This window comes from Tympanuchus pallidicinctus, unplaced genomic scaffold (genome assembly GCF_026119805.1).
Source record: "Tympanuchus pallidicinctus isolate F22 unplaced genomic scaffold, pur_lepc_1.0 scaffold6, whole genome shotgun sequence".
Classification (NCBI taxonomy): Eukaryota; Metazoa; Chordata; class Aves; order Galliformes; family Phasianidae; genus Tympanuchus; species Tympanuchus pallidicinctus.
In genome coordinates, this window is record NW_026294780.1 from 33,595,563 (window position 1) to 33,609,173 (window position 13,611).

Below are 13,611 nucleotides of genomic sequence, written 5' to 3' on the forward strand. Positions count from 1 at the left end.
AAGCGCAATGAGCTGATCAGAGCCCGCATTCCTTGTTTTGCTGCACTACTTGGGGAAAGAAAGTAGAAGAGGGTGGATGGAGAAAAGGCGTTTGGTTTGCTTTAGTCTCTTAGTAATTGACAATAAATTACATTAATATCACTATTTTGAGTCTGTTTGTGCCCATAAAAGTAGCAGGTAAGCAATCTCTCTCCTATTTTTATTTTATTTTATTTTATTTTATTTTATTTTATTTTATTTTATTTTATTTTTTGTCTTTTATTTTATTTTTTGTCTTCCTTTCTCTTCCTGTTCTTCTGAAGAAGGGGAGTGAGACAGAGATGTGATGGAATTGAGCTACCTACCAGAGTGAAACTACCACAATTAGTAACCTGGTAAAAATACAGTCTGAACAAACTCTTCTAAGCTTACTTCTAATTTTTTTTTTTTTTCTTTTTCTGCCATGTACTAAACAAAAACGCATATATTTTTTCTCAGCAGAAATTGTTTCAGTGTAGCTCTTTATTGTCCTTGTTCTTAAAAAGTGCTGCTCAGACAACTTGTTTGAGATCATAACAACAAACTGGTAACTAGAGGCTTGTAATACTCTTAAGATCAACCCACCAGCAGTAGGTTAATACGTATTTTTGCTATTCACATATGCCCAGGTGTCTGATTTTTTTTCTTCTGGTGTCCAAGAAATAATTTGTATTACCAGTAGTTTGATCTCCAAATTACATTTACAAGGAAACAATGTTATCTCCCGAATGACTAATCTGTCATCTGCAATGACTGTCTAAAAATATTTTTTTGCATAGACAGGGAATGCAATAATGCATCTCTGAGCTGAAATGGTACCAATAGTCCTATTTGATGTTCTGATTATCTTTTTTAAATTTTATAACATAAATTTTTACTAATCTCCTGAAACTCTAAGTAGAACCCTGTTGCAGATATAATTCCTGTCAGTGGAGTGAAAAGCATGATTTTTGATGGGGGAGGGGGGAAAGACTTTAAAACTTTCTGTTGCAATAAGAAAATAGTTTAAAAGACTTAAAAAATATAAAACTTTATTTTCCGCGTTTTTTCAAGTAATAGTTAATTGGAGTCACGACTTTTGACAGTCCATCTCACTTCATTAAGTGCAATTCCACAATTTATATGGGGCTGCTCTGAAAGTAATGCCTCCTATTTTATTTTATTGGTCCACAATGTTAGAGGCAGATGGTGGTGGTATGGCAGTAGAGACTGAACTTCAGATTATGGATCATTTACAGTGTTGATAAATTTTTTGGCGGTTTTTTTTTTTTTTTTCATCCTGTCATACTCAGTAGCATGGTTGTAAATGCATGGAAGGTTTTGTTCTCTTAATTCTGTATCATTCACTAAATTGTTTAAAAATAAAATGTGCTCTAGGCTAGGCATGTTTTGTGTTCTGAAATTTCAAAATGAAAGTTTGAAATTCCCACAGTAAGTTCAGGTTTTGCACTTATGTACTAAGAAAGATTACCGGGAAAGGCCATGTGGAGTCTTTCATGTTCTTGTACCACAGAACAGGCCCTCCTATCCATACTGAGGTACAAAAGTGCTAAAAAGTGTTTTGAAAAATCAGGGGCTCTTCAGATGAATTTATGCTGGGTTTCCTGCAGAATAGTCAACAAACTTCTCACTAAATTGCTCAGAGTGCCTGAACAAATACAATATAGACAAACAGAAAATGTTACTTTTATATCACTAATTGGTCATGAGTTCATATTTCTCATGAACTGATACAAAACAAGCATTCTTTGATCTCTGAAGGTCTTTAACAATTCGTATATTGACTAACTTCTGATTAAATTTGAAGTGTTGATTATGCAGACAGAGCATTTATAATGAATAAGAGATAGCTTCTCAAAGAGGATCAGTAGCAGATTTTTCATCTAGGCTTTCTTAGAAAATAAAAGATTAACTTACTGCCATCTACTAAGTTTGTTAATTTCCAAGATAGTAATGTAAAATGTGCTGTGTCTTTGGAGCTTGTTTTTGAGTAGCCATTTAATGACTTGTTAAGTGGCATAGACTGATGTATTTGAGGGTGGAAAATGTTCTTTATAATTAGCAAGCAGAAAAGAGGGCAAAATTTGTGACAAATTCACTGTAGCTAAACAAACATAAAAAATTTCATTTTAGCCCAATCTAGCATTATAGCACTATCATTATAAACAGAAGACTACACCTGTTTTTCTGGCCTTAAAAGTGCAGTGTGTTTTGGAAAGCCAGGAAGAGGCAGGATTAGTATTTTTTCTGTTCAAATGTAAGCTGACTTACACCAAGTTCTGATTTAATAAACAATATGAAACAATTCAGGCCTGCTCATTCCTGTTACTGTCATTTTTCAGAATTGTTGGTGTTGTAATTTCTGTATTTCCTGGAGAAAGTGTAGAAGCGTGTCTATTTAACCCTACCAAACTCATTTATTAGACACTGATTTCTTTCCTGTGAATTACTTGTCATTCTGATTACTCAGCAATAAAACTGAAGAAATGTGCACAGGGCCACAATCAACCTCAGGGAAAATAATTGAAAGAAAATGTTGGAATCTCTTCCTGTTACCCATACTAATGAGCTTAGCTCCATCATTACAGTTTTATGTGAAAGTATTTGTTGATCATCCATGATGTGAATGTAAACTTGGATATCTGTTCAATGTGGTTGGCAGTCCAGATAGAACGTAAGCAGGTGATGTCACTCGTGGAAATATGACAGTTATTTTAAAGTGTAAAGAGAGCTTCTAAAAGCTGTATTGCAGGGGCTGTTTGAATGTCTAATATGATGAATACAACGGATTTAAGAAAATGTCCTTTTTCTGAATCATCAGTTCATAACTGTTTCTTTTAAGTATGGTTAATAAAGTTTTTCCAGTTCAATTTCTTCTGTACTCTCAGTTTGTATCTAATATAAACCACTCAATCGTCACATATATGGTAACCTTACCAAAATACAAATTGTAATATTGATTAATTAAAAACAGATGATGATTTCTCAGAGTCCAGTTTAATTCTACGTAGGTGACATTAATGTGTGTAGTAGTTTCAAAAGGTAACATTCTAGTACATGCATATGGCACAAATCAGAAGATGAGATAGAAATCGGGGTGAATTGGGTCTGCATAAGATCGTGCACAGGACACCTTGGCAGGCTTCTAACTACTTTAAAGGAATGTTGCAAAGCGTAGCTATTTCCTATGACAGAAGGATGGACCAATCTTTCCTCATCTCCGCCGTGTTTCCACGTACAGGAGAGTGCACAGAACACCTCTGGACAAAAAATAATGCAAAAATAAATCACTTGTATATGTCAAAAGGAAATACTCTATTTCTAAATTATATTATAGTCTATCAAAAGTCAATAAAATGTTAAAATACATATTTTTTAAAAATAACTGTGTATCATATTAATGACTATTTTTTTAATTATTGTTTCCAGCACCAGAAGTGTAGGTTGCCTTATATTAAGGTCTGTTATTATTCCTTAGAACATGGTACCCAATTAATGCAAAGTTTATGTAATGAAATTTATGTCATTAGTGTAAATTATCAAAATTACTTACTCTTTTGAGTATTTTCCTTTCAATAGAGTATGTAGATAATGAGATTGGTTTGAATTAAAATTGGTAATATAATTTAATTTGATGGACTGAAGTATGTCAATGGTTTATGTGCTAGTTTGGCCTGGTTTCGTGACCAGTGGGGCAGAGGGATCCATGGACCCACTCCCTGGGAAAAGGGGGAAGAGGGGAAAAGAGAAGGGAGATGGGCCTAAAAGCAAAACTGAGAAGGAAAGTTAATAAGATCGGAATGCAAGGTAACACAGTACAACTGGAATTGTGGCTAATAAATCAAATAAAATGAGAGAGAGAGTGCCCCTAACCCAAAGCCTTACTCTAATGCTGAAGGCGAGATGTCCACGGAGCGCACACATTGCTGAGACAAGCAGAAAAAGAGGCATCTTGTGATCTGCAAACAGGTTTATCTTTCCCTCTGAATGGAAAACAGAAATGCAAAGTCTACTGGGATATGTAGTTCTTTTCTGAGAACCAGGTACCTGGAAAATCGACAGTCCATGGAATTGGAACATTAACTCTTTAACTCCCAGTGCTTTTATGTTGTTATGATGTTATGATGTGGAATACTGTCATGGTTTTATGATTTTTGGTTATCAGTATTCCACACCATAACATCATGTAATGCACTGGGGATTTGACTTCTGATGCTCAAGTTCTGAGTGCCTGTCCAACAGAGAAGAACTACATTTCCCCAGGAGGCTTTGCAGTCAGTGAGGAGATATAACTCTGTGCAAGGTCACCTGATGCTCTCTTCTTCGCCTGCTCTTCTTCGCCTGCGCTTCTCTGTCTGCTCTTCTCCATCTGCTTTTCTTCATCGGCTCAACTGGACTGCACTTCTCACCTCAGCGTTGTGGTGAGGCCTATCCACCTTTCAGACACACACTCTCTCTCTCTCATTATATTTTGCTGATACTATATTTAATAAATTAGTTTGTTCCACCTCAGATTGTTGCCTCTGTTTTCAATTATTTTGGGGTCCCCTGTTTCCCTTTTCCGGAGGCATGGATCCACGGATCCCTCTGCCCCGCTGACCATGGAACCGGGCCAAACCAGCCTGTAAACTGTTGACAAATACCGATAACAAAAATCATAAAACAGTGACATTTTCTTTTCAGTGGAATTGTAGATAATGAAATTGATTTGAATTAAAATGGGTAATATAATTTAATTTCATGGACTGAAGTATGTTCTTTAATACTGATGGTCTTCTATTGAAAATGTATCTTGTTTTATATGTACCTGGTTGAAGAAAATGATGTAATCAGCATCATCTGTGAAGCCCTCCATTTTCAGCTCATAATATTTTTTGTAAAGAATGTCTGTTTCATTAATTGTTTTGAAGTGTATATTTCCTCAAAGGCTAGTACTGGTGGACAGATTTTCTTATTTTCAGTAAAGGTCTGAATCAGAAGTCCTGAACTAAATGAAATAAAACTAGTAAAATTGGACTATACCTTGAAGAAAAAAAAATGCATTTTTTTCCTATTTCTATTTTATTTTTAAGTTTACAGATTGTAGACATCATCATCTTTGTAGGCTATATTTACTTTGCATTAGTGAGCCTTTTGGTTAAAAAACATCCCTGCAATTTATCAATGTGGAAGTATTCCCAATTTACTATAAAATAAGTAAACTAGAGTTTTAATTTTCTTCCCAAGTTGGTGTAAAATGAATGTGAATTTGAAGAAATGAGTTAGTGCAGGTGCTCTTAGTATCGGTGGAAAAATAGAGTTGCTTTTTCCATTCTTTTGTTTTGTGAAGTCATGTTAAAAATTAAACAGAAAAATAGGTAATTTGTTTAATTCTGTAGAATAATTTTGTTCTAACGTGCTACAAATAAGAAAGTAATAATATTCTGGCAATGAAGACCTAGCTGTACTGTCATCAATAATGTACTGCACTTCTATTTGTTGTCTTTGTTTATGGTTTAATAACTTTATCAAAGAGGAAAGAAATGCACTATTCCTGTGCCCATGCTTTTTTTTTTTTTTTTTTTTTTTAAGGCAAAAAAACCTCACGTATTTCAGTGTTAGAAGCCTTATACCTTGTCCCTTCTTGTATTTCTGGTGATGAGAGTTTTGAAGGATGCAATAATTGCATTTATTAGCTTCCAGAGGTTTGACATGGTGTCTAGGCAACTGGTCATGCCTTGCCAACATGGAACTTCTTTTGTGGTTTACAGGCTGTCAGCAGCCAGCCATCCTTTATCACCTCACTGCGACATAGATTCAAGTACCTCTGAGGAATTCTACCAGGCTGTTCACCATGCTGAACAAACCTTCAGAAAAATGGAGAGCTACCTGAAGCAACAGCAGCTCTGTGATGTTATCCTGATTGCTGGGGATCGCAAGATACCTGCTCACAGGTAGGATGTAAACATATTACATCAAATGTTTGTGATCTACTTATTTCATAGAACAGGATTTTCTGTGGCTCCTTATGCCTGCTTCCTTCTTGCCTCCCATCACAAGTGTAAATGACTGTAGAAGGTGCTATCTGAAAGTTCAGTCTTCGAAGGTATTATGCAGGATCTCTCTGACACGTACAGTAGAATAATAATACTGAGCACTAACTTCTCATGTTTCCTTTCAATGTACTGAAAAATGGCTTAATAACTTAGAATAAGTATAAAAATTAATTTCAGTAAATATAAAGACTATATGTCATTATCATTTTCAAAATGGCTTAAGAGTATTAAAACAGCTAGTATGTAAGAAACTGTGCTTGATTTTGGAACGTAATTAGAGCTTAAAATAGTTATAGTCATCTGAGATTTTGGTCTTTACCATATCCTTTGACTTTGTACATGCAAATGAAAATCCACTCCAAGAGTTCATATTAAAATACACAAAATGCTTTTAAATTTCCAGTTAGAGAGCGAGTATTTTTGCATTTAAACTCTGTGTAAGGCTACAATCTAAGGGTGACCTCTTCCTTGCCTATGCCCTAGTTTATCTCCTGAAATAGTAAACATTCCTGAATGAACAAAAATTAATAGAAATAATGATAAATTGGTTGTTCCTCTCTGACAGGTTCTTGGTCTATTTTTGCATTTCACATTTTCCAGCACAGATGAGAAAAAAAGTAAAACAAATGCAATGCCTGAATCTACACTCTTAAACTGTTAAGGAAACATACTCACTAGATATACATAAATATTGTTAATGCTTTGCTTTGTTGAATATAGATTACTTCAAATACTATTTTAAAATAGTATATAGAAATGCTATTTTTAGCAGTATATTTTTTGCCATTTTTATTTATTTTGGTAGAGTGCATAGTTTGTAGAAAAGGATACAGAGGAAACTGCAGTATGTATATTTTTAATTAATCTGGTTCTCTCTTCCCACTGTTTTTAAGACAGCTGTACATGTTTGTATTCCTGACTGTCAGTAGTAAATTTAATTTCACCTTTGTCATTTCAGTTCTACAGCATATCTAAGTCCTTCTGGTGTTGAGCAAATAATTCAATAAGGAGAGGACTGATAATGAAATAATAAGCAAAATTATATTATTTTTCTATATATATATTATATATATATATATTTTTCTTCTAATAAACCTTCAGACAACTTTCCATTGATCTACTCCTCTCCAGTCAAAAGACTGGGTGTCAAAAAATTGGTCAAATAATTTTTGAATTGTGTATAATTGAAAATACTATGTTTTGAATAAATTGTAATTTTGTCCAACAAGAAAAAAATGAAGAGAAGGGTTTTCTGAATTTTATTTTTGTTTTCTACTATTTGTTTTGATTTAGATAGTTGTGACTGGACAAGCACAGAAAAATGGCTTTCTGCTTGCTTTTAGCTTGGCTATTACAATCCTAAAATATAATTTAATTTGGAAGAGACCTTCTAGAGTCAGATTCAACAGCCTCTGTTGAAAGCAGGCCCAAGTCCAAAGTTAGATTAGCCTGTTGAGGCTCATTAAATATTGGCATTTACAAAGGTTCCTCTCTTGGCAGCCTCTTCCAGTCTCTGATTATCCTCACTGCCTTTAGTGATCCAGCATGTATGTAGTTTTATGAAGATTTGCTTTGTGATTTCTTTGATCAGAAGAACAAAACTGGGATACATCTTGGGATGGAAGTTACATTCTTTTCCAGTCTCTGGAAACATCTTACAGTTGTCATGGTCTGACAAAGATAAGAGAGAACGTTTTCTCTGTGACATTGTTGAGCAAACTTAAGCCACTCCTCTTTGAATATATTCTCTCTGGTCGCACGGACTCTTCCGATTTACTTGTACTGCTCCCTAAGTACTTTTTCCTCTGCTGTAAGGGATACTTTGTACCCCGTAGATCTTGCCACTAGGCACAGGAGCATAGAAGTCCTGAAAGTATGAAGAAAACAGCAGCAACAACCACCACAACAAAAAGACTGAGCCTAAGAAAGTTTTAAGTAGTGCAGCCTTTTCTGAGTCCTTTGCTGCTGCTCTGTTGAGCAGTGGTAAAAAAAAAATCACCTAGTCTTATTGGCAATAAAATTAAAGAAATTCTTTCTCCCTTCACATCCTTTGTTAACTCTCACCTGTACCTAATCTTTCTTCTTGATTAATTCAATTTCTGCATCCTGGGGCAGTGCCTCTGCATTTCCCCCAGGCTGTGCATCCCTGCTGAGAACTTCTGTGTACTTCTTCCTTTTGAGTTCAACCAGGAATCACTTCTAACAACTGGGGTTGTAATTTCCCATTTTACTGACTGCTATCAGGATTTGTTGTCCTAAACTGTTGTCTTATGGTCACTGCAGCTATGTTTGACACCAGTATCACAGTTCCGGCACTATTTTCCCCCAGATTATTCAGAAATAGAATCAACAAAGTGCCTCCTCTATTTAATGTTTTGCACAAAGCAGGATAGACATTATTGATATTGTATTCTGTAATCCTGCTTGTAGGATAATCAGTATTTGTGGAATTTATATATTCAGCAGTATATATTAAGTGGAACATTTCCTGTGCAAATATATAAAATATATAAAATCTTATCCTGGATAAAACAAAATCTTATCAATAAAAGTCCACATAAAACTATTTTATTTGAGGTAAATAAAAACATATTACAAACCATAGTATATAATAAAGATTGTGATCTGCAATCTGTAATCTCTGTTATTTCCAGTCTCATTTAGTCTTTTTTTTCTCTCTTCTCCAATCACTTACAGAGGAATAATATCAGATAAGCTCTGGCCTTAATGCTGCCAGGTTACTTTTTGTCACTTGTATTTATCTAATTATTTTCTATATTTTCATTTCTCATAAGTAAAGGTATAATGTTTCACTGGAAGGCAGATCATAAAACATTATCATGGAGGTCTAGTTTTCCACTTGAAGGCATCACGCCAAACTCTTAGTCTTACAGCTGCTCTTCATTGTCCTGGTGACTCAAACAGCTTTAAAGTGTCCTGATCTGTTTTACTGGCTCATGAATTGCAATCATGAGAAGGCAATCACAAGCGATTCTGAGAAAATATGTAAACCTCTGTAACAGAAAGTAGTTGAAATTTAAATAAAGACGGGAAAAAAAAAAAATAAAAGTAAAACCTAGTTCCATTGCTGCTTCGCTATAGCATGTAGAGACAATAATAAAATGTAAATACGTAATATATTTTTAAAAAGGGAAATGCTGAAATAATATTTTCACTTTTTTTTAGTTATACTATTGCACTGATAACAGTCCACCTTCATTTTAAAACTTTATTAAGATGGAATTTGTAATTTCTTCATTAATTCTGTAGATACACAGTGTTGTGTGTTTTTTTGTTTTGCTTTTTCTGTATTTGCTATTTGGACTAAAACTTCTTAAAGACAAGAAATTTATCATAACTTCAGTATGGAATAGAAAGAACTCAGGCACTGCTATTACAAAACAAACAAATTAAAAAAATCTTTGTAGTTGGCACTTTCTTCCTATACACTGTTTGCAATCAACCAAATGCAATGTAAAAGAAGAAAATAATTTACGGAGACTCAAAGGAGGAAAAAGAGTAAGTGCTATAAGACGGGAATTTATCAATCCCTATTCATTTAAAACAAAAACTTTCACATAACAGGGAATGAATTATGCTATAAACAGAAAATCCAATTAAAAAAAAAAATATTGAAGATTTACATTCTCAACTTGTAATTCTGACTTTGGTCACACGAGGTTAAGCAGATAAAACCAAATTTTGAATGGAATAGACTAAGAAATGAAAAAACAAAACAAAACAAAAACAGAAACTGAGCTTTGTTACAGATATATTTTTATATTTTTATTTATAGATCAGTTTATCATGGGAAAACTGAGTTCTATATTTGCTTTTCCATATTTGTTTTATATTTGTTTTTCCATACTATCAAGTAAATTTAAATTAAAATTAAATTTAAGACTAAAGGGAATGACTTCCAGCTGTGCCAGGGGAGATTTAGGCTAGACGTTAGGAAATACTACTTTTCTGAAAGAGTAGTCAGGCACTGGAATGGGCTGCCCGGGAAGGTGGTGGAATCACCGACCCTGGAGGTGTTTGAGGATGTTTGGATGTTGTGTTGAGGGACATGGTTTAGTGAGAACTATTGGTGATGAGTGGATGGTGGGACTGGATGATCTTGTAGGTCTTTTCCAATCTTCGTGATTCTGTGATTCTGTGAAACGTAGGCATTGGAGTAGGCATCTTCCTGATTTTCAATATAAAGAGCATATATAATATAAATTGTGGTAGCAATGGTGGTGTTCCTCATCATTCCCTATAGCTGGAGAGGTAGAGTAGAACACAATTTATGCTCCCAAATCTCTGACCAGTCACCCCAAGGCTCTGAAGTCCTTCTTCATAGACCTTAGGAAGTTCTTCCTATTTCATCACTGCTTACCTGAAACAAAAACAGATAATAATCTGAGGGCCGTACTAGGGAAGGAACTTTCTTCCTTACATCTTTAACCCAGGACCCTGGAAGGAAGCAGACCTCCCTGTGTAGAGGGTCTGGTCTACATATTGGGCCTTTGTACCTGTCAGGGGCAAGTCACCAATGACAATAACACTTTTTTTTTTTTTTTTTTTTTTTTTCCTTGCTGAGGAGGTTTCAGTACTAAGGGTAGTCTGACTCACCTTTGGTGGCACTTCTAAGTGGGAAGAACCATCATCCCCACTGGTCCAGTGTCTCGCTCCAATTTATAGGAGGGAGAAGAGGTTCTTTTAATATCTGTATACCCAGCTTGAGATTAAGAAATAATGGTTCAAATGTTGGTCTGATCAGTTTATTACAAATTTTAATTAGGGAGATGGGGAAGGGGAGGACGGACACTATTATGAATTAGGGTAATGGGGAAGGGAAGGAGGGCGACAGAAAAGATAGGAAATAGAAGAAAGGGGTCTTTATAGGAAGCAAGAGGGAGATAGTCACCACCATGGATCCAACGTAGTTCATAGTTCAGTCATCGATCTTCAGTAGTGGTGGGTTGTTGGGCATCGTTGCTCTGTTGATGATGGTGACCATGGCGATGATGGCCCCTTTTCAATGGTAGCACCAACTTATTTATAAGTCCAAAGTGGTCGAGTCACCTCTCTTTGGAGTTGCTCTGGGATCTCAGCAGAAACTCCTTTGTTCCTATCTTCCTTGCCTTACCAGCAGATGAGAGAGAGCAGGGAGGCGCCAACTTGTGTCTTGCCTTCAAAGGATACAGTGGTATCATCTCCCAGTCTTCCATAGCAAACTGGAGTTATTTGGTCACATGCTATATCTTCCACCAGTAAATAGTCCTGAGCACTGTCTTCTGAAGGTACACAGCTCCAAAGAAACACTTTCAAATGTAAAATTGTCCACACAGTGATGTTGATTTAACACAGCAACACCCATATCTCATCTCCTAGTGTCTTATCACAAGAAATACCTCAGAAAGCAAGCTTTGAGTCAGAAAGAAGGATTCATACATCCAGTTGTCCCTGCAGAGCACTGTGCCTATTCTGCAAGGGCAGCTGGGGAGGTAGGAAAATTGCTGGGCAAGTGTGCCTGCTCCTCCTCCCCCCCCAGGCAGGGACCTTTTGCCATTGCCCCCTGTCGCTCAATTCATCACCATTCTTATTAGGGGTAAGAGAGGACAGGGGGTTCACTGTAGCAGGAACAGTGTCTGCCTGCTGGTTCCCCTGTTAGCAAGGCCTTAGGGGGTGAAGTGCTTCATGTGGATCCTCAACTGGCTGCTAAGATCTCAGGGACTGGAACCACCAATCAGTCTCCCTCTCACATTCCCCAGTGCTCCTCAGCCTCTCCACCTCCTCCTTCAGGTCAGCCACTGAGCAAACTAAATCATTCAGCTGGTTGCATCTTACACAAGTGCTGTCTCCGACACCCTGCACTGCAAAGACCAGGTTCTGGCACTCACTACAGCCATAGACCTGTGCACTAGCATCTTGTTGTCTGTCTCTCTCTGGGTCTCTACATTTTCTTGGCGGCAGCCTTTTTTTATGTGTGCGCATGGGATAATTTTCCTAGCAGTAGCCTTCTGCCGGGGTGCAGCCACAGCACACCAGCACTATTAGGGTAGCCGTAATGGGGTGTGACTGATCTGCTCTGCCCTGTACCGGCAGTGCTGGCTCTGCTCATGCTGTGTTATCAGCCCGTTAACAGCTGCCCCTGCATTCTATACTGTACAGTGATACAACAAGTCTCCTCACTATGCAGTCACATGAATGAGTGGCAAACGGTTGCTCTGTGTCTCAATAGATCACAGTAGCTCTGGAACACACACCCCCACTTGTGGAGGAGAAACTCAGCCTTGCCCACTGCCACCGATGCCTCCTCTCTGTGCAGTCACGTGTGGTAACTTTTAAATTGTCCTGAACCACTGATTGAGCACTGGGGAAAGGAGTCACTGCCTGAACTACTGATTGAGCACCTGGAGAAAGGACCCGGCAGCACTGGGAGCACAGATGAAAGTGATTCAGCTGTGTGACTGGAAGGGGTGGAGCCTGGCTGCATCTCTCTTAGACCTCATTTAGGGGCTGACTGGTACTGGGGAAGGATCTCTGGTTAGAGATTCCTTCCTGGTGGAGTTTTCTTTGTGAGCCTGGATCTTTGGAGATGAGTGAGCATTTTTTCTTTGTGATACCATTCTATTTGTGCTGGTCCCTCTTCTGCTGCGCTCCTTTATTGTCCTTTTACTGCCCTGACCTTTCTGACTGTTACAGGAAGTAAGAGGTCTTCAGAAAAAATGTGAAGAGCGGTGTTCAGCTACCTAATCTCTTTTGAGGTACCTTGAAGTAAACTGCCTGGCTTGCATCATATAATCCAGGAAGTTCAAGGTTTTTATAGTTCTGCACCAGCCCCATACAGATAACTTGGGCAGCCTGCAGTATCCAAAGACTTGACTTTCTCCTGAAAGGCTTTTCATTGTTTTTCTTTTGGAGTTAATAGGGGATAAGTAATTGGATAGTAATAGGACAAGGAGGAATGGTTTTAAACTGAGACAGGGAAGGCTTGGGTTAGATATTAGGAGGAAGTTTTTCACACAGAGGGTGGTGACAGGGAGGTTGTGGATGCCCAGTCCCTGGAGGCATTCAAGGCCAGGCTGGAGGTGGCTCTGGGCAGCCTGGTCTAGTGGTTGGTGACCCTTCACATAGCAGGGGGGTTGAAACTGGATGATCGTTGTGGTCCTTTTCAATCCAGGTGATTCTGTATTCCATGATTCTATGAAGTCATTAAGCCATCCAGTAGAGGATCATAGTTGATTGTGTTGTCTTTTTTTTTCTTGAATGTTCTTCAGAATGAAAATACTGACCTCTGCATTGTATTTGCATCATAAAAAACCTTACCTGCTCTTGTCTTCATCACTGTGACACTTTGTCTCACCTGTTTCCAAATTTTGAGAAGTTGCTTGGACTCATATTTGTTTTCTCTCACTCTGTTCAAACATCAGAGTTCTATTTGCTGATTACAATAACCGATAGCTGTAAAATTGACGCAGGGACATGAACTGACACTTCCAAAATGTTCTGGACAATATATTTTGTTTTCAAATCTGGCAGCTGAGACTTGTGTATTGCTTGAACTAGC

General features: G+C 37.2%; 1 protein-coding gene across 1 annotated transcript in view; it reads left to right on the forward strand.

Annotated features, from left to right (window-relative positions):
• KLHL1 (kelch like family member 1) overlaps window positions 1-13,611 on the forward strand; it is a 240,216-nt gene that overhangs the window by 62,044 nt on the left and 164,561 nt on the right. Inside the window, exon 2 of the mRNA XM_052705588.1 lies at window positions 5,769-5,951. Within this exon, the coding sequence (XP_052561548.1) occupies window positions 5,769-5,951 (183 nt within the window). The remainder of the gene's footprint in view (window positions 1-5,768; window positions 5,952-13,611) is intronic.